Consider the following 21,863-nt stretch of genomic DNA (forward strand, 5'->3'; position numbering starts at 1 on the left):
AAAGAAAGAAAGAAAGAAAGAAAGAAAGAAAGAAAGAAAGAAAGAAAAGAAAGAAAGAAAGAAAGAAAAGAAAGAGAAAGAAAGAAAAGAAAGAGAAAGAAAGAAAGAAAGAAGAAAGAGAAGGAAGGAAGGGAGAGAGGGAGGGAGGAAGGAAAGCCAGCCTGGTCCTATTTCCACCAGGATTGGGCTGACACTTTGGAGCACTCCATGATCAGCTGACCTAGTACATGCGGTGGGGAGTGGGGGGGAGGAGGGGGGTGTTGGTCTTCTGAGGGAGAGGCCCTATGAGCTGGTTCACAATGACCTGCCTTTGCATAGAATCCCCTGCTGGGTGCAAGGGGGGCAGGGTTTTGTGCAAGTGACTCCAGCCTCCACTGGAGGTGCTGTGTTTCTCTCTGAAGTCCAACCACGCTGGTGGGGGGAGGGGAGGAGGGATGGCATCACCCTGCTCTCTTTTCCCCGGGGAGGGGAACTCATGGCCACAGGTGTTCAGGAGGCCCTCACAGAAAAGCAAACAATCTCCTCTTCTATGTCCTAGGCTTTTGTCAGATCGCTGCCCTCAACATGTCTGTGCCCAACTGTCAGCACACCCGACACCCCAGTTCTCCTGTGTTTTATCTCTGTCACATGGCTGGGATTCAAAACTCCAAATCTTAAAGGGCCCGGCAAGGCATGGACTGCTTCCCTCCCCTGGAGGAGAGCCTTGCAGTGCAGTCAGCACCATTCTGTCCCAGAAAAGCTGTCTCATGGCACATGCTCGGTGGCTGGAGTCTTGCAATATACATTTTAAACTAATCTTAGTCCACCTTCAAATAACACTACGCTACTTCATATATAGTGCAGGTACCTTTTAACAGAGTAGTCCCATTTCTCTCCTCAGTATATTACTGTCATTTATTTTACCAATCTATACACTATTATCACCCAATACCATCAAAACTACTATTAAACAATATCTTTTCAATCGAGATAAAGAAAAATAAAAGATTTTAATTTACCTTTATTTATTCTTTCTCCAAACTCTTCTTCCTTCCTATACATAGATCTGAGTTTCTGACCTTTAGCAATTTTCTTCTCTCTAAAGAACTTTTCATTTTTTTTGCAAGGTGATATATTCCCTCAAGTTTTTTTTTTTTTCTTTTTGTCTAAAAGAGCTATTATCGTTTCACTTTTGAAAAATATTTTCACCAAATATATAGAATTCTAGGTTGGTAGTTCTTTAACGCTTTGGATATTTCACTCCTCTCTCATCTTGTTTGCATGGTTTCTTGTAAGAAGCACATTGTAATTCTTATTCTTGTTCACCTATAGATAAGGTGTTCCTTCCCCCCTCAGCTTCTTTATGTATAGTTTTCTTCAGTTTGAATATGATATGCCCATGTATAGATTTTTTTGGTATTTATCCTGCTTGGTGTTCTCTGAGCTTCCTGGATCAATGGGTTTGTGTCTACATTTAATTTTGGAAAATTCTCACCATTATTAATTTACATTTCATCTGCTGCATTTGCTCTTTTTCTCTTCTGGCATTCCAATTACACATATGCTGCACCCTTTGAAATGGTCCCACAGTTCTTGGATGTTTTCTTTTTTTCATTCTTTTTTTTTCTTTGCATTTTTTTTGAAAAGTTTCTGTTGACATACCTTCAAGCTCACTGATTCTTTCCTCAGTTTCATCCCATCTATCAGTAAACCCATCAAAGGTATTCATCATTTTTATTTTTTTTATTTCTAGCATTTTCTTTTAATTCATTCTTAGAGTTTCTGTTCTTATGCTTACATTATGTCTGTTCTTACATTTTGTGTCCTTTTTTCATTAGAGACTAACATATTAATTAGGTATTTTAAATTCCATCTGATTAATTCCAAAATCATAATTGAGTCTGGTTCTGATGCTTGCTTTCTCTCTTCAGGCTTAGTTTTTTTCTTGCCTCTTAGTATGTCCTGTAATATTTTGTGGAAAGCCAAGCATGATATATTGACTAGAAACTGAAGCAAACAGGCTTTTATTTATTTTTTTATTTTTTATTTTTTTTTAAAGATTTTATTTATTTATTTGAGAGAGAGAGAATGAGAGACAGAGAGCATGAGAGGGGTTAGGGTCAGAGGGAGAAGCAGACCCCCTGCCGAGCAGGGAGCCCGATGCGGGACTCGATCCAGGGACTCCAGGATCATGACCTGAGCCGAAGGCAGTCGCTTAACCAACTGAGCCACCCAGGCGCCCGCAAACAGGCTTTTAGAGTGAGGTTTTATATTAATCTGGCCAGGAGGTAAACTGTGTTTAATGTTTGCTATAGCTGTAGGTGTCAGAGGCCTCACATTCCTATGGTTTCCACATTTGTGTCTCCCCTGTTGCCTTTGAGCTTCCCTAAGAACTCCTCTTTAGACAGAGTTCGTGTCTTGTAGTTCTTTTTGCTATAATCCAGTTATTATACTGGAGCCTGGCTGATGTGGTTGGTATGGTATGGTAGAGAGGAATTGTCCTATAATCTTATGATTAAATATTGTCTTTGAGGGGGTCTATGTCCCTGGACTGTAACCTTCACAAGTTTCTTAGTGCCCTCCACTTCCCAGATAGGAAGGCTAGAGGGGACTGGAGTCAAGGAAATGCCCTTCTCCCCTAGGTGGGAAAAGGCTCTGGTAAAGTCTTTTCCTCTGGTGAATAAATCTTTGTCATGGAGATGCTCTGGGTATATTTCTTTTTCTTTTTTTTTTTTTTTAAAGATTTTATTTATTTATTTGACAGAGAGAGACACAGCAAGAGAGGGAACACAAGCAGGGGGAGTGGGAGAGGGAGAAGCAGGCCTCCTGCAGAGCAGGGAGCCCGATGCGGGGCTCGATCTCAGGTCCCTGGGATCATGACCTGAGCCAAAGGAAGACGCTTAACGACTGAGCCACCCAGGTGCCCCCCCTTTTTTTTTTAAGATTTATGGGTATATTTCATAATAGTAACTTTTCCCATCCCCAACCAGAGGCATAATGGGATTTTTCTTGACTCTTCACCAGAATTCCTGGAGGCAAAACCCCACAGAGATGTGGGGTATCTCCCTAGGAACTTCATCCCTCCAGGAGCTTCTCACTTGCATACTAGTCCACACTCAACCACCAGCAGTTCATCAAAATTACCACTTGTGTTCTTACAGTTTATGGCTCTAGGTGGTTATCTGTTTCAGGTAAGCAGATCTTGGTTGTGATTCTGAATTTACTTCTTTCTCCAGATTTCAAGGTGGCAGTTTGCCCTGTAACCTCAGTTTTCTTATGGGTCGAAGAAAGTCATTTTCAGTTTGCTCAGCTTTTTTCTTTTTTTAAGGATGGGAGCAATAATTAACAAGCTCTTTACATGTCAGAGCTACATCTGAAAATATTTTATTTGTTTTTTAGTTTCCATTTCTCTGTTGAGATTCTCCATCCACTTATTAACACCAGTTTTCCTGTAATTTGTTGAACATATTTATAATAGCTGCTTTGAAGTCTTTCAGATCTAACATCTGGGTCTATTCAAACTCATATTTTATTAAATATCTTTTTTCCTGGGTATGGATCTTATTTTCTGGTTTCTTTCCATGCCCATTAATTTTTGGTTGAACACTGGAGACTTTGGAAAATAGATTCTCATAACTCTAGATTGTGTTTTGTTCTTCTGAGGATTGTTATTCTTGTATTCTAGCAGGCAGTTAACTTGTCTGGGCTCAAAATGCAGCTGACATCTCTGTTCAGTTCTCTCAACTTCCATGCTTCAACTACATATTTTTTTTAAAGCATGGTTCCCAAATTTCTCTCCCCAACCAATGCTAGCACAGTTTAGTGGTCAGTCAAGAATTTGGGCAGAGTTTATGCTAAAATTCTAGATCTCACCCCTTTTACAACTCTCTTCTTTCAGGATACCCCACCTATATTTCCAGCTCTTCTGCCAGCTTTGAACTCTGTCCTTTGCCATCATGAAATAGTTGGACTGCATTTTTTGCTGCCAGAGCTAAAAGAACTGGTGATCCCTCTCAGACTGAAAAGCAACAAATTCCCATTTCTTACCCATTCCAAGGATAAATACATTTCAAGGCTGTTGCCTGCTTTGGTTATTTGACAGTACCTTCAAATAGCTGGATACTTTTAATACATTTTTGTTCAAATTTTATAATTGTTATCTATGCAAGGGATTGACGAATTAACTTACTCCACCACTCCCAAACCTAGATTCTCTGTGATTATAACTTTTAAGATGAGAGAACCCTGTGCTCTATGCCATTAGAATCCGAAGTCTAGTGATGATAGCTTGTATTCAAATTCAACTTTTGTTGAATCTGGATTTCTAGATAAATAGATTTCAAAAATCTTATCTATACTGACTTCCCAAAGTAATCCCAAGGTTTTCTTATATAGGAATCCCAATAACAACATCAACAATAGGCACTGAAATGGGATTCTTAATGATTAAAAAAGTAAGTCAAATTTGAAAGAAAGTACAAAAAGAAAAGATTTAGGCTAATAGTTAATTGTTGGACAAATAAAATGTGGCTCAGAATTTCTATGGGCACAGAACGTGTACAGGTGGAACACAAAGGAAGAGGTTTAACAATCTAGTATGAAATAGTCATATGTCCTTTGGCTCCATTCAAAATTTTCCATTAATTTTGAAACCATGAGCAAGAATTCTTGTTTCCTCTCTATCTAAAACAGAAATATGTACTTTACTACATAGTAATGTAAAAATATTTTAAGACATTTTAAAGTATTCTGGAGAATGATGCTAGTTAAATCTACATTGTTTTATTTATCACAAAAAGAACTTATCAACTTATGTTGGTTAAAAAAGAAGAAATTAAGAGGCAGCCAAATTATTCAACTTTCTCTTTACTTTGCATATTATATGTGGTGGAGATCTACCTCCTCTTTTCTTAGGCTTTGGCCAAAATCAAGAATGTAAAGATGAAAGATAAGGAAAGAACTAGTTTGATGACATGTTTTTTTATCCAAAAAGCCAATGATTTCAGTGAACTCAGTTATATAAAAATAACTTTCCAATACTGGTAGTTGCACTTTGTTCTTATCTCAAAAACTGGACATCTAATTTTATAATCTACTTCAGTCAGGGTAATATATATGACAAGTGATATAAAAGAATGACCATGTAATCTTTTTGTTTAAAATAGAGCAAATTATTACCGGAGGCGTAAATCTTCCCACATTTTCAATAATCCACAGAGCATTACTATCTCATAGTATTTTTTCCAGCATTCAACGGCCTCTGCTGCAGATGGATCTTCCTTAATATTACTCTGATACTCGATGAGCTCAACACGTTTGTTTTTATATTTCTCCAAAGTTTTTTTGAAACGTTGTGCAATAGGACCAGGTATGGTTCCATCTTGTATATCACACCACCTGAAAAGTATCAATATAATTACAATGTTTATCTTATAATAATAATGTGCTGAGTTCGTTTTTAACTATACTTACAAATTAATTCTTTCTTCAATCAAAGCAGTGTAATTCTCACAACTTTCTTCATCATCCCAGTCCCTCCAAAGAAAGTCATAAAAAAACCTATAATGAATCAAAATAATATAAAAGTGATCAAAAAGAGCCAATACCATGTATATAATTAAAGACACTGTCATGTCAGAATTCTTTGTATGAATTCTAAGAAAAATGACTTCTCAGTGAACTAATATTAAAATCAAACCTTTAAAAATTAGGTTATCTAGATTCTATTTGAGGTTATTACAGAAAATGTTCCTTGAAGTGGGAATGAAAAATGTTTCCAAATTTCCTAGATTTTGGCTATGGTTTTGTTCAACAAAGAAATAATACTTAAGATATAATCAAATTTGTATATTCAGGGGAAGCATTAGAAAAACAAAAATATGCCCCCAAAATATTCTGTATTATATTTTTGGACAGCTTCTCTCAAATTGTATCAACTTTTAAGAAGCAATCATAATGTAGATGATGACATCTAGTATTTGTAATGCCCTTACACGTGAAACATAAAATCTAATATACTTAAGATGCTTAAATATGAACAAAATTTAATGTTACTTGTCTCTAGAACTTTTTTTAATCAATTTTTGGAAAAGCAAGATCAAAAAATGGCAAACTTTTCATTGCCCATATATAATACTTCTGCAAGAGAATGTTAAAAGAGTTACAAATATGTGTTCATTAAAAACAGACAGGAGCACCAGGCTGGCTCAGTCAGTGGAGCATGTGACTCTTGATCTTGGAGTCATGAGTTCAAGCACCATGTTGGGTGTAGAGATTACTTAAAATAAATAAATAGACTTTAAAAAAATGGACAAATTGAATTCAGCAGTGAGTAAAAATTAAATCAATAACTATTTATTAAGCGCTTATATACTTACATATTAACTTTTTGAATAGGAGAATTTTAACTTTAAGAGGTAAAAAGGTCTAATACCTTACAACTTCCAAGGCCAAAGCAATATCATGTATATCAGAATCTTGTCCTTCAACAGGGTACACTTCCAAGAGAGGCACACTATGCTCCAGTTCTTCCAAAATCTCATTGACTAAATTCCTTGGAATATTTGCAATGTTAGAAGAAAAGGGCTCAGCAACAGATACAGTAACTTTGAAACAAGACGATAAGCTTTGGTGTGGTTTACAAGTTACCTACGACAAATATTATAAAATTTGTAATTACAAATCAAAATAAATCACAGGATTTTTTTCCTCACACATGATCTGCTTATAAAATTTCTTCTTTTAAATTTTATGACCTCTTTAACCACACACAAAGTAATTATAGATCAATATTAAATAAAATAACAATTTGTCAAACTTTCTCCCTCCCTCCCTCTCTCCTTTTCTTTTCCTTTCCTTTCATTTTCCTTTCCTTTCCTTTCCTTTAGTTCCGGTGTAGTTAATAATGTTACATTAGTTTCAGGTGTATAATATAGTGATTCAACAATTCCATATATTACTCAGAGCTCATCAAGATAAGTCTTAATCCTCTCTAGCTATTTCACCCATCCCCCTACCCACCTTCCCTCTATAATATTTGTTCTCCCAATCCCTAAATACAGAATATCTTTCCATTTCTTTGTGTTGCCTTCAATTTCTTTCATCAGTGTTTTATAGTTTTCAGAGTACAGGTCTTTCACCTCCTCAGTTAAGTTTATTCCTGGGTATCTTATTATTTTTGGTGCAATTGTAAATGGAAGGATTTTCTTATTTCTCTTTCTGCTATTTCATTATTAGTGTATAGAAATGCAATGGATTTCTGTATAAAGATTTTGTATCCTGCAACTTTACTGAACTCATTTACCAGTTCTAGTATTTTGGTGAAATCTTTAGGGTTTTCTATATATAGTATCATGTTATCTGCAAATAGTGAAAGTTTCACTTCTTTCTTACCTATCTGGATGCCTTTTATTTCTTTTTCTTGTCAGATTGCTGTGGTTAGGGCTCCCAGTACTGTTGAATAAAAGTGGTGACAGTGGACATTCTTGTCTTATTCCTGACCTTAGGGGAAAAGCTCTGTTTTTCACCAGTGAGTATGATGTTAGCTCTGGGTTTTTCATATATAGCTTTTATTGTGTTGAGGTATGTTACCTCCAAACCTACTTTGTTGAGGGTTTTTATCATGAATGGATGTTGTACTTTGTCAAATGCTTTTTCTGCATTTATTGAAATGATCATATGGTTTTTATCCTTTGTCTTGTTGATGTTATGTATCACATTAATTGACCTGTGAATACTCAGCTACCCTTGCATCCCAGGAATAAGTCCCACTTGGCCATGGTGAGTAATTCTCTTCATGTATTGTTGGATTCAGTTTGCTAATATTTTGTTGAAGATTTTAGCATCTATGTTCATCAGAGATATTGGCCTGCAGTTCTCTTTTTTTTTTGGTAGTGTTTTGGTATCTGGTTTTGGTATTGGAGTAATGCTGGCCTCATAGAATGAATTTGAAAGCTTTCCTTCCTCATCTATTTTTTTTTTAATAGGTTCCAGTTATTGATTCATGGATGCTTTTATCTTGTCTTTTATTTCTGAGATTAATAGGTTTTTAAATATATTTATGTACATATGTGTGTATATATATATATTTTCCTTTTCCTTACCATTTGTTTCTTCAAAATATCTTCTTTTCTGCTGTTTTAACCACAATTTTGATATTAGAATTTCTTCAAATGCCTGGCGATCCTTGGCTGTCTGTTCATATTTAAAAGTGGAGCACTAAAAAGGAGGTCTGTGTATACAGGTGGAATAAGTACAGATGTTCTATCTGTAGATGTAGAACATCTGTAGGATCTTCTGCACCAGCTCTTTCCATGGGAACTCAATATGACAACTACCTTTAGATGTGTTCTTCTGAGCTGAATATAGAAAAATCTTCCAACTCTCATGCCTGAAGGAATATGCCTTAGCTGCTTGTGTTCAGAGTCAGAGTAGAAGGCAGAAGATCCTAACATTCAGTACCAATAAACTTTGACCTATTCCCTTCTTCTCAATGGGATACTTCTATCCTTAACCATACTTCTCAACCCAGCTTCTTAAATCTGTACATTTATGTCTTTTGCCAAATTTGGGAAATTTCAGCCATTATTTTATTCAAATATTTTTTCAGCCACATCTCTTCTCTTTTTCTGGGACTCAGAAGACATGAATGTTAGGTCTTTTGTTAGAGTCCAACATGTCCCTACAGCTCTCTCCATTTTGTTTTCCAGTCTATATTCTTCCTGGTGTTCATTTAGGTAATTTCTAATTTTCTATTGTCAAGTTCACTGATTGTTTCCTCTGTCTTCGTTCTGCTGTTCAACACATTCTTTTGAGTTTTTTATTGTAGTTACTGTATTTTTCTAGTTCTAAAACTTTGCTTGGTTTTTCTTTATATATTTCATTTATTTGTAGAGACTTTCTATTTTTTGCTGAGACTCTCTATTTTTTAGTTTGTTGCATATGCATTCATAATTGCTCAGTGAAGCATTTTTATCATGACTGCTTTAAAGTCCTTGTCAGATAATTCTAACATCTGTGTTACCTCAGTGTTGGTGTCTATTGTTTTATCTCATTCAAGTTGAGATCATCCTAGTTCTTACGAGGGATTGAGAAGAGATGACAAGTGATTTTTCTGGACATTTTGAGTATTATGTGAGATTCTTGACTTTATTTAAATCTTTTATTTTATCAGTCCTCTTTTGACACCAATCTGCCATAGAAAGAAAGTTGCCATCCTGTTACTGCCAGATAGGGAGAGAAGTCCAGATTCTTCACTCTGTGTCTGTTGACCGGGGGAGTATGGGGAGTGTTTCTTCTTTACTGCTATTCTGGGGTGAGAGTTCAGGTTCAACATGAGATCTCCATTGATACCAGCTTGGAGAGAGAGGAGCACCTCATTATTGTTCCCCATGTTTTCTTTGACATCGTGGTAGGGTGTTGAGTCCTGATTCTCCACTAGATCTTTTCTGACACCACTGCTCCTGGAAGTGGAAGGAGTCTCTCCTTACTCGCAGGGGTGGTAGTATAGTCTTTCTACGTAGTCTACATTGACACCAGAGGGGCAGGGGAAGTTCCTTATCACCCAACTCCCCATTTTCTTCCCACTAGGTCTTCTCTAACACCACTCTGGCAGTGGGGTTAGCCTGCCTTGTTTCAACTTAACAAAAGTGGAAGTCTAGGCTCTTCACTTGGGTCTTTTCCTGCAGTGGGGAAAAAGGGGCAGCAGGTTTGGGGTTTTTTCCCTGTGGTGTTTGGCTGCCCCTTTCCTGGTCCTTTGGCTAGAGAAAGCAGGCCTTTGGGAGTGGGGAGTTGGGGGGGGTGGGCTTTTTCATTTTTATTTTTTACTTTTAGTCTACACCTATTGGTGTTTTTAGGTTGCCAGATTCTCTGGTACCCAGTCTAGGAGATATGAAGCAAACCTCAAGGAAGTTACTGTTATTCCTTGGGTCATGAGGTCCCTAGGCACTCTGCCTTCTATCCATCTTTTAGAGTCTTATGTTGGTTTTATATTAATTATCCAGGTTTTTTGTTATACTTGGTAGGAAGAATAGGGAAAAATATGTCTACTCCATCTTTCTGGGAGTGGAAATCTCTGTTTCTTAAATAGCTTTCAACAATTCTTTCTTAGCTCCATATTAAACCCTATTTCCAGAGATGTAAGTACAGTCAATTCTTTAGGGTATTTAGTGTATATCAAATTGTTTTTTGACATTCCCTACTACAAACTTAGAATTCAACTTTCTTAGCTTTACTGTCGGTTGCCACTTATTTATCTCTTTTATGCCTTCTAAGTTTTGTTGCCATTATCTCCTTTCCCATCTCTTGTCCTTAAATACCTTTTAAAAAATTCCTTTGCTATCATTTTGGTGGAGGACTCTGGGGATAAAGAAAAGCTCCTACAAGTTTCCAGAGAGGAAAAATATATAGGTGTTATCAGAGGACTGATGACATTGGCTTCTCAACCAACAACACTGGAGGCTTGAAGACAATGAACAGTATTTTTCAAATTCTGGTCATAAAAATCAAACCTAGAATCAGGTACCCTGTCAATTTTTCAAATAAATATGGGGATATTTTCAAGAACACAAGATTGCAGTAATTTTATCTTCTTTGTGTCCTTACCCATGAAGCTATTAGTATAAGGTCCCTAGCCAAAATGAAAGAATTAAGAAAAAGGAAGATAGGAATTCTGGGAAATAGGTTATTTATACAAGAGAATGGCAAAAGGAATTCCTAAGATAATGATGGAGGGAGATCCCAAAAACACAGCTATCCATCAGGTCTAGAGATCACCAATCCAGATTGCAGATCAGAAGGATGCAAGAGATACCTCTTTAAGAAGACAAAATTGATAGACATGTTTATGTTGAGAAGACTTACATAACTGGGGAAGAGTCTAAGGACAAACTAGTAAGAAAACTAAAAGAAATGAAAAAAAACAAGGTAATCAACTCTAGGAAAACTTTTTTAAATGTCCAGGAAAGGAAAATTAATCATAGTATACCAGTTTATCTATCTCTGAAATGAATACTACATACAAATGAAGTAAACACTGAGTATATGATAGAACCAAAATTATTAAGTGTTTTGGGAGGATGGGAGCATGTAAAAAATATGGGTATAAGGTGGAACAGGGAATGTATTGGTGGTGGTATATAAAATACCTAAATCCCCATTTTCCATAGTGGGAGCCTATATATAAAACCTAAAACAGGGAAATCAAGAAGTAGCAATATAAGCATGATTCTTCTTTTTTTATTTAAATTCAATTAGCCAACACATAGTACATCATTAGTTTCAGATGCAGTATTCAATAATTCATCAGTTGTGCATAACACCCAGTGCTCGTCACATCACGTGCCCTCCTTAATGCTCATTACCCAGTTATCCCATCCCCCCACCAACCTCCCCTTCAGCAACCCTCAGTTTGTTTCCCAGTGTTAAGGGTCTCTCATGGTTTGTCTCCCTCTCTTAAAACTGAATGGGAAGAAATATAAGCATGTCTCTTGGAGATAGGGAATTGATACCATAATAATTAACTAAACTGGTTAAAATTGGCTGCACCTGGAAAATACAAGAAATTGCAGCAGAAGGTGGATAGAGGTTGGGTGATCACATCATTTCATAACAAAAGTTGTAACTGTATTTGACTCTATTAACTATGTGCATATTGAATTTTAATAACACTAAGAAAACATTTAGCAATAAGTGGGTACACAAAAGATAAGGAATTGAGACATTTAATATAAACTACTATTTTGGGGACTTTACGATGAAATAAAGGAAAGAGACAGAGTAGGAGCTAGAGGGAAGAGAAGGGTCCCAAGCAGTCTAAAATGTGAATTTAAATGCCTCCCAATTTGTTCAGAAAGCAAGTTACAGAACAGGCTTTAAAATCAAGGATTCTAGGGGTACATAGGTGGCTCAGTTAGTTAAGTGTCCAGCTCTTAATTTTGGCTCAGGTCATGATCTCAAGGTTGTGAGATTGAGCCTCACATCAGGCTCCATGCTAGGTGTGAAGCCTGCTTAAGATTCTCTCTCTCCTTCTCCCTCTCCCTCTGCCCCTCCCCCCCCAAAAATAAAAATAATAAATAATAAATAAAACCAATGATTTTATAACTAAAGGTGGGAGTTTGTGGAAATAGCCACAATGCAAGATGTAAATGTTGAGAACAGTTCAAAGTGACTATTCCCTCTTTAGAACTATGATACAGTAGAATCAGGTAAATAACCAGCTTCGGAATCCACTGAGAGATCCCTTAAACGTCTCCAAATTAAAGATTCTCTAAACTGGGAACATACCTCAACATAATAAAGGCCATATATGAAAAACCCACAGCTAATATCCTCAATGGGGAAAACTGAGAGCTTTTCCTCTATGGTCAAGAACAAGGCACGGATGTCTACTCTCACCACTGCTGTTCAACACAGTACTGGAAGTCTTAGCCTCAGCAATCAGAAAACAAAAAGAAATAAAAGGCATCCAAGTCAGCTAGGCAGAAATAAAACTTTCACTATTTACAGATGACATGACACTCCATATAGAAAACCCAAAAGACTCCACCAAAAAATTGATACAACTGATACATGAATTCAGTAAAGTGGCAGGATACAAAACTGACATACAGAAATCTACTGCATTTCTTTACCAATAATGAAGCAGCAGAAAGAGAAAGTAAGGCAAAAACCTCATTTACAATTGCACCAAAAACAATAAGATATCTAGGAATAAACCTAACCAAAGAGGTGAAAGATCTGTACTCTGAAAACTACAAAACATTGATAAAAGAAATTGAGGATGATAAAAAGAAATGGAGACATTCCATGCTCATGGACTGGAAGAATAAATATTGTTAAAATGTCTATACTGCCCAAAGCAATCTACACATTCAATGCAATCCCTATCAAAATACCAACAGCATTTTTCAGAGAGCTAGAATAAGCAATCCTAAAAGTTGTATGGAACCACAAAAGATGCTGAGTAACCAAAACTACCGTTGAGGGTGGGTGGGGGGAAACAAAGCTGGAGGCATCACAATTCTGGGCTTCAAGTTATATTACAGAGCTGTAGTGATCAAAATAGTATGGTATTGGCACAAAAATAGGCACATAGATCAATAGAACAGAACAGAAAACCCAGAAATAAACCCACAAGTATATGGTCAATTAATCTTTGACAAAGCAGGAAAGAATATCCAATGGAAGAAAGACAGTCTCTTCAACAAATGGTGTTGGGAAAACTGGACAACTACATGCAAAAGAATGAAACTGGACCACTTTCTTACACCATACACAAAAATAAACTCAAAATGGATTAAAGACCTAAATGTGAGACCTGAAACCATAAAAATCCTAGAGAACACAGGCAGTAATCTCTTTGACATCAGCCATAGCAACTTCTTTCTAGATATGTCTCCTGAGGCAAGGGAAACAAAAGCAAAAATAAACAATTGGGACTTCATCAAGATAAAAAGTTTCTCCACAGCGAAGGAAACAAGCAACAAAACTAAAAGGCAACCTACTGAATGGGAAAAGATAGTTGCCAATGACATATCTGATAAAGGGTTAGTATCCAAAATATATGAAGAACTTAACAGCCAGAAAACAATCCAAGTAAAAAATGGGCAGAAGACATGAATAGACATTTTTCCAAAGTTATCCAGACAGCTAACAGACACATGAAAAGATACTCATCACTAATCATCAGGGAAATACAAAAGTACAATGAGATAACACCTCACACCTGTCAAAATGGCTAAAATCAACAACACAAGAAACAACAGATGTTAGTGAGGATGTGGAGAAAGGGGAACTCTTGTGCACTGTTGGTGGGAATGCAGACTGGTGCAGCCACTCTGGAAAACAGTATGGAGGTTCCTCAAAAAGTTAAAAATAGAATTACCCTATGATCCAGCAATTGCACTGCTAAATATTTACCCAGAGAATACAAAAATACTAATTCAAGGGGATACATGCACCCCAATGTTTATAGCAGCATTATCTACAATAGCCAAATTATGGAAACCGTCCAAGTGTCCATCAATTGGTGAATGGATAAAGATGATGTGATATATGTATATATACGTACATATACAATGGCATATTACTCAGCCATAAAAAAGAATAAAATCTTGCCATTTGCACGGACATGGGTGAAGCTAGAGAGTATTATGCTAAGTGAAATAAGTCAGTCAGAGAAAGACAAGTACCATATGGTTTCACTTATATGTGGAATTTAAGAAACAAAACTAACAAGCAAAGGGGGGAAAAAAAGAGAGAGGGAAGCAAACCAAGAAAAAGATTCTTAACTATAGAGAACAAACTGATGGTGGGCGCCTGGGTGGCTCAGTTGGTTAAGCGACTGCCTTTGGCTCAGGTCATGATCCTGGAGTGCCAGGATCGAGTCCCGCATCGGGCTCCCTGCTCAGCAGGGAGTCTGCTTCTCCCTCTGACCCTCCGCCTCTCACGTGCTCTCTCTCTTTCTCTCTCTCAAATAAATAAAATATTTAAAAAAATTTTTAAAAATAATATTAAAAAAAAAAGAGAGAGAACAAACTGATGGTGACCAGAGGGAGGGGGGTGGGGAGGATGAGTTAAATAGGTGCTAGGGATTAAGGAGTACACTTGTGGTGAGCACTGGGTGTTGTATGGAAGTGTTGAATCACTATATTATACATTTGAAACTAATATTACACTGTATGTTAACTGGAATTTGAATAAACCTTTAAAAAAAATAAAGATTCTCGGGGCACCTAGGTGGCTCAGATGGTTGGGCATCTGCCTTTGGCTCAGGTCATGATCCCAGGGTCCTGGGATCGAGCCCCGCATCGGGCTCCCTGCTCAGCGAGAAGCCTGTTTCTCCCTCTCCCACTCCCCCTGCTTGTACTCTCTCACTCTCTCTGTCGAATAAATAAATAAAATATTAAAAAAATAAATAAAATAAAGAGTCTCTAAATTTATTGATAGTGACTACACATGCTCTTTGTACAAAATGTTTAAAAATCAACCATAATCCTATCAACAGAGATAACCAACTACCATTAACCTTTTTATCTTCCAGTTTTATTCCTATGTCCTTATATTATTTACATAATTGGATCATACTGCATATCTAGTTCTCTAATCTTTTATTTTATCTTATATATACAATGAGCGCTTTTCTAAATCATTAAAAGTTTTTTGTTAATATAAGTTTTATGACTACATAATATCCTATCTTATGGATATATCATCATTTATTTGACCAGCATCTTATTATTAAAGTTTTATGGTATTTTTAATTTTATAAATATCACTGTGATCACTCAATATATAAATCTTTTTCTGCATTTCTGATTTCTGTAGAATAAATTCTAGAAATTAAGTGAACTTTTTCATTTTCATTTTTATTTGTTTTTATGTGCAGTGGGTCTATTTATTTATTTTTGTTATTTTTATTTTTTCTAGCTTTATTGAGATAACTGACATATAATGAGTGAACTACTTTAAAATTCTTTTTTTTTTTTAAGATTTTATTTATTTGACAGAGAGGGAGAGTGAGAGAGAGAGAGAGCGCACACACACAAGTAGGCAGAGAGGCAGGGAGAGGGAGAAGCAGATTCCCTGCTGAGCAGAGAGCCCGAAGTGGGCTCAATCCCAGGACCCTGGGATCATGACCTGAGTGGAAGGCAGACGCTTAACCAACTGAGCCACCCAGGCGCCCCTACTTTAAAATTCTTAATATATTTTGGCAAACTGCTTTTTGCAGAGGTTATAAAAAAGTTCCTTAATTTCTGGACCATTTTGTAACCAAGATTAAGAATATGCTAGATTTTCTTCCAATCAAATATTTCTAAATTTTTTCTTTGTTTTTGTGTGAATTTGTACCAGGCAGAATAATGGCCCTCAAAGATATTCATGCCTTTATCCTTGGAACCTGTGAATATATTAATGTTACTTTACATGGTAAAAGGGACTTTGCAGGTGTGATTAAGGTTAAGGAGTTGAGATGGGAAAGTTATCCTGAATTACCCAGTTGGGCCCATTCTAATCATGAATCTTAAAGGACATGCACTTTTTCAGCCGGCAAAGAACCAGACAGATAGAGTCCAAGAAAGACTTTGAAGATGGAGAGAGGGGGCCAGAAGTCATGGAATGCAGGAAGCTTCTAGAGGCTGGACAAGACAAGGAACCAGATTCTCCCCTACAGCCTCCAAAACAGAATGCAGCCTTGCCTGTATCTTGATTTTAGCTCACTGGGCCCATGTCAGATTTTTTTCTATAGAATTGTAAGATAATAAATTTGTAGTTTAAGTCACCAAACTCATGGTAAATTCTTGCAGCAGCAATAGAAAATTGAGCATCTAAAGAAAAAGAGAATGAGGTCCATAGAAATAAATTATTGTGACTTCAGAACAAGGAGTATCATATAGCAACTGTTGATACTTCAATCCAAGTAAGATTTAAGAAGCTTTGGCAGACAAAACAACATCTGAATTGTGCAGCACTACCTTAAGAGATCCCAAGAGCTACCTCAAGAGGTCCCAAGATCTAGTTTTACTGCCACATAATTCAAAGAATTAGAATCTGCCAACATACTATTCTGCTTTTTGCTCTGTTCTCTCCTTTCCTTCCTACCTTTCTAATGTTTAAACGGACACTGGCAATCTCTAGAGGATTGGCAATCCCTAGAGGATTCTAAAGCAATCTATAATTATCTGTAACCTTGTTATTTTTGGAGTAAGAAAGAGAGCAAACAATCAATGTATTGCATGTAAAACCTTAGAACTTGATATATTTTCTAGATAATCTAATCCAGTGAGTTTTCATATAAATTTAAGGATCTTCCAAGGTTTTATGGAGAATAGGGGCTATCATGAGGTGTCGGAAGAAAAGCCAAGTAATTGCTAGAATGCCATCCCCTTCATTTCAATCAGAAATGTCCTGCTTTAATGTGTTGTATATGTCAGGATTCCACATAAAACTTGACTAAAAAATCCCCCCCCCAAAATGTTAAAGATACCAATATAGTATACCTCCACTTATTTTATCCACATGAAAAAAGTCCAGAGAAGTTATGAAAATTCCAGGGAAAAGCTACTCAAAATCTGAAGTTGAACAAACCTCAAAGAAACACTAAAAACAGAATATTATTGAAAAACTAATCCCAAGTCTCTATTATATTTTTTGTATAGTCTCTATGATAAAAAATATGCCATTTTTTATCTGTAAAAATACCACAAACTTACTTTTCCATAGAACACAGAATTGAATTGTTTTCAGGTAGTGTGCAATGTAATGAATTTCAAACACAAATTTTTCTTGTGACCAAACAACAAACTTGAAATATCTGAGGCAGGGATACCATTTGTGATTATAGATATTAATGTCTATACACGGATAATAAATCTTTAAGGGAATCAAACTTATGACATCAAATATGCCACAATATTTAACCTATAGACCTAAAAAAGTAAAATCTTATCAGATGAAGGCTTGGAAGTTGAGGTATTATACTAAAAGGGTACTTTTTATAGAAGAAATTTCAAATTTTACCAACAGTTTTCTGATCCACTTTTTCTGTCTTACTTTAACTAAACCTCGTAATTCAGACAAAAGAAGATTAAAGGAAAATGATGGAAAAAGAAGGCCCAAGTCTGTTAAAGCCTAAATTACTAATTTTAAAGAAATGCACTTTTGCTATTTGAGCAATTGAAACTAAGCTAATAGGGCGCCTGGGTGGCTCAGTTGGTTAAGCGACTGCCTTCGGCTCAGGTCATGATCCTGGAGTCCCGGGAGCGAGTCCCGCATCGGGCTCCCTGCTCGGCAGGGAGTCTGCTTCTCCCTCTGACCTTCCCCCCTCTCATGTGCTCTCTCTCTCTCTCACTCTCTCAAATAAATGAATAAATAAAATCTTTAAAAAAAAAAAAAGAAACTAAGCTAATAAATACTGTCTGATACACTAGATTCCATTTAATAATTAACTGTGCCCAGGTAAATGAATGCTAATATCCCCCCTTCTTTTTATGCTATTAATTTGCTTAGAAACTTAAAATAGACATTAACCTTTGTCAATCTGTGTTTAAGTATCAAAGTCCCAAATTAGTAAGGTCATATTTTGGTCTTAAAAAGAACTGATAATTTCACTCAAAAGAACAAAGGTCAGGTAAAAGTTATTTACCTCAACCAGTATACCAACAAAAGGGATAGAAGCTTCTTCATATTTCACAAAGAATAACTCAGGATTCGTCCTCCAGACTCCAAGCCATTTGTCTTTCAACTTTAATTTTTCTGATAGATAATTACTCATAGCCTCATCAGCATCTTCTGCCTAGCAAAAGAAAAAATATGTATAAATATATAAAATTATAGATTTATATAGAAATATTTTTACTGATTTCTATTTAAATATACCCTTAAATAATAAAAAACCTGGAAAGTAACAGATTTTAATTGAATCAATGTTTACTGGAAAATATCATAAACATTAAAAACTTAAAAGAGATCCATTCACTCAACAGAGTAATTCAGTGCTGAAACATCTACTTGTTATTTATATTTAAGTAATCTGTTTTATTAATCCACTGAGGACAAAGAACTGTAATTATACTTTAAAAAAATAGTAATTATCATTTTTAAAAAACAGCAATTATTTTTTCTAAACTTTAAAGATACAGTAACCTATTTAAAACATAGTACATAAAAATTTAAAACAGCACTCCATTCTATAAAACAAATGAGCATATTAAGCATTCAAAAAATACTACCCATTTTATTTTTTAAATTTAAATCAGCTACCTCAAGGATGATAATCATCTAAGCTATTGTGAAACCCAGTCATTAGACCCCGTCTGATTAATGGCACAAAAATGTCTATAAACGTTTTTCAATTGCCTTTCAGAGACTTCCTCTTTTCCAACCCTCATTATCAGATATAAGTTGGCCATTAATACTGTCCTAGTTTTATGGTTACTGTGTTCTTTTTTTTTTTAAGATTTTATTTATTTATTTAATTGACAGAGAGAGAGAGAGAGAGACAGCGTGAGAGGGAACACAAGCAGGGGGAGTGGGAGAGGGAGAAGCAGGCTTCCTGCCAAGCAGGGAGCCCGATGCGGGGCTCGATCCCAGAACCCTGGGATCATGACCTGAGCAGAAGGCAGTCACTTCAACTGAGCCACCCAGGCGCCCCTATGGTAACTGTGTTCTTAAAAATAAAATTTTCGTCTGATTATAAAATACGGTCCGCCTACAACAAAATCTGAAAAACGCACAAAATGCAAGGAAAACAAAACCCACTCTTGATCCTGACAGCCCAAATAACCGTTGTTGCTAATTCCTTCCAGTCATTTTTCTATGTTTGCATTCATCCATTCATATGAATCATATTTTGTTTTGTCTCCTGGGTTGTTTTTTTTTTTTAACATTATCGCGTAAGATATAACTGTTCTTGAAAACCTAATTTTTACCCCTGCATGGGTCTCCAGTATATGCAGCCACCACAAGTTCTTTACTGCCCCCATAGTCGTTACTTTCTAATTTTTAATTCTAATACATATCAGTGCAACGAATATCTTTCTACACCAATTCTTCTACTATAACTTTTAAAAAAAAATAGGTTAGAAACATATATTTGCTCTATGCAGTGTTACGAGGTACGTATCTTGGATACGAAACATCACTGCACTTCCCAGACTCAGAGTCTGGGAACCATCGAGTGTAGACCCGTGCAGTACTGTCGGGTAAAAGTCAAGGCTGGGTCATCGTATCGTTATCTGTGGACGCAAGTCGTTAAATGCCAAAACTAAGACGCAAGCCTGGGCACTGATAAGGCTTATCGATCTAAGATGTAAACCTGGGCACTGATTAGGCCTATCCATCTTCATCTCTTGGAAGCTGCCAGAAACCGGGAACACGCTCCACCAGGGCTGCCCCCCTCACTGACAGTGGTTTGTGTGCGGGAAAAGCCGACGGTAACCCTCTGGGCCGGGCCGCTGCCTCCGGCTCGGCGGAGGCCCTGCAGATGCCGAGTGCCCGTCCTTGGAACGGCAGGCTGGCCCCTCACCTTACAGCCCTGCAGCACCTCGTCGCAGTACAGCGCCACCTTCTCGTCGCGCCACATGCCCCTCATGGGGGACACGCAGACCGGGGGCAGTGGCTGCGCCTCCTCTTCATCCTCCTCGGGCACCGACAGAAGGGGCTCCTCGTCCTCGTCCTCCTGCGCCCCCTCGCCCCGGCCCTCGGCCTGAGAGGCCGGCAGGAGCTGCAGCCGCCGCCGGGCCGCCTCCCGGCCCGCCTTCCCCTTCGCGGGCCGCGGGGACGCCACCACCGCCCGCACCGGGGATGCGGCGCTCTTCAGGGTCCCTACCGCCACCGAGTCCCCGGTGGGCGCGGACACCCCCTTCTCTCCTCGCCTGCCGGGGCTGACGGTTCGGACGGAGTCCTCCGGCACGGGAGCCCTGGCCCCCGACGCCATCTCCTCACACCGCTAGGGCCCGCTGCAGCCGTTAGTCACCTTTCCCGCCCTCAGCCCGCTGGCCAATGAGCGGGCGGCGCCCGCCGAGTCCGCAACGAGCGCGGGGCCTCGAGGGGAGCCGGCCCGGGTGAGTTGGGGGATGGGTGTGCGGGCGGAGGCGGGGGTGGAGGGGACCGCGGCCCGCGAGGTGGTGGGGGGGCGCGGGTGCTGCGGAGGGGGCCGCGGGGGAGGCCGCGGTGGACAGTGTGGTGCTCAAGGCGGCGCCCCCACTAGGTGGCGCCCCCGCGCAGGGCGCTCGCCCTAACCCTACGCCGCTCCCCTTGGACCCACCCAAGGAGAGAATTCTTTCCCCAGGGTCCTCTTACGTTTTCAGGGTGCTTGTGAGTCACCCCCAGGTCATCATGACCTAACTCATGCGCCGCCTACCACTGCACACACGCGCATCTGCACAAACACAGTCTGAAAGAAAATTTAGTTTTACGCTAGAGACCGATAGTAACTGGAGCCCTCTGCTCATGACCAAAGGTCACTCTACTGACCCAGCGACCTAGATTTTCCCCAACCTATTCACACGGTTCCCAATATAAAACTGCCTTTACATTTTGAACAAGACACTTTTTGCCAAAAACGGTAGGTTAGTCTATTTTCATGTCTCTGTTGTGCTGCTCAAAATTCTCATTGAAGATTATGTTATGTAATTGTTAAACTAGACTCAAATTTACAGCTGGGAGTAATGTGTGCAAACTATGAATACCCTCACGATAAAAATCTGCTCAAGATAATACATTTTGGAGAAGAACAGAGACCACTCGTTTCTGTTATATTCCTTTGAAACGTGCTTGGAGCCAGTTGGAATAACTTCTGTTTGCTCTCTAGCTGTGAAGTAACTGCCCTGGGGGGGCCAGCAGCTCCCACAAAGAACAGCACTGGGAAAACACCTGCCTTCCTTCACACTCATCTGGAAGGACACTGTGTTGAATTTGGAGTTTATTTTGAGGAAAATATTAGTCTTAATATCATGTTCAGGGAATAATTACAACATTTTTCACGTGTTGACTCTAAGTTTATTCCTTTTGTCAGGAGTCCTGGGTTTTGTTTAAAATTGTACTTAGCTACAGATTTCACTCACCAAAAGTAAAATCTATTTACTCTAGCATTTCTTCAAAAAGTTTGTTTTTTAATAAATTGTGGGGTTTGATTCAGAATAACAGAGACTACTTGTCCTAGTCAAAAGTTTAAAAACAACAACCTCTTTCCAAAAAACAAACCAAACACAAACGCAAACAAGTATTTGTAGGAATCTACCATGTGTCAGACAATGCATAGATGCCAAAGTTACAGAAACAAAAGACAGAATTCCTATCCTCATAATCTTAGTGAAGGGTGCAGGTGGGTCAATAGATGATTGTGTTTGGTAAGACCCTGATTTTAAAAATATATATAATAGGGCACC

At 38.0% G+C, this 21,863-nt stretch overlaps 1 protein-coding gene across 1 annotated transcript in view; it reads right to left on the reverse strand.

Annotated features, from left to right (window-relative positions):
• Positions 1-20,410, reverse strand: part of SHCBP1L (SHC binding and spindle associated 1 like) — a 39,502-nt gene extending 19,092 nt beyond the window's left edge. The window contains exons 1-5 of the mRNA XM_032393139.1: positions 20,000-20,410; positions 18,119-18,268; positions 6,413-6,627; positions 5,452-5,538; positions 5,158-5,376 (exon numbers count right to left, since the gene is read on the reverse strand). Of these exons, the coding sequence (XP_032249030.1) occupies positions 5,158-5,376; positions 5,452-5,538; positions 6,413-6,627; positions 18,119-18,268; positions 20,000-20,410 (1,082 nt within the window). The remainder of the gene's footprint in view (positions 1-5,157; positions 5,377-5,451; positions 5,539-6,412; positions 6,628-18,118; positions 18,269-19,999) is intronic.
• Positions 20,411-21,863: the final 1,453 nt, after the last annotated feature.

The sequence above is a fragment of the Phoca vitulina genome, unplaced genomic scaffold (genome assembly GCF_004348235.1).
Source record: "Phoca vitulina isolate PV1807 unplaced genomic scaffold, GSC_HSeal_1.0 scaffold71, whole genome shotgun sequence".
Taxonomy (NCBI): domain Eukaryota; kingdom Metazoa; phylum Chordata; class Mammalia; order Carnivora; family Phocidae; genus Phoca; species Phoca vitulina.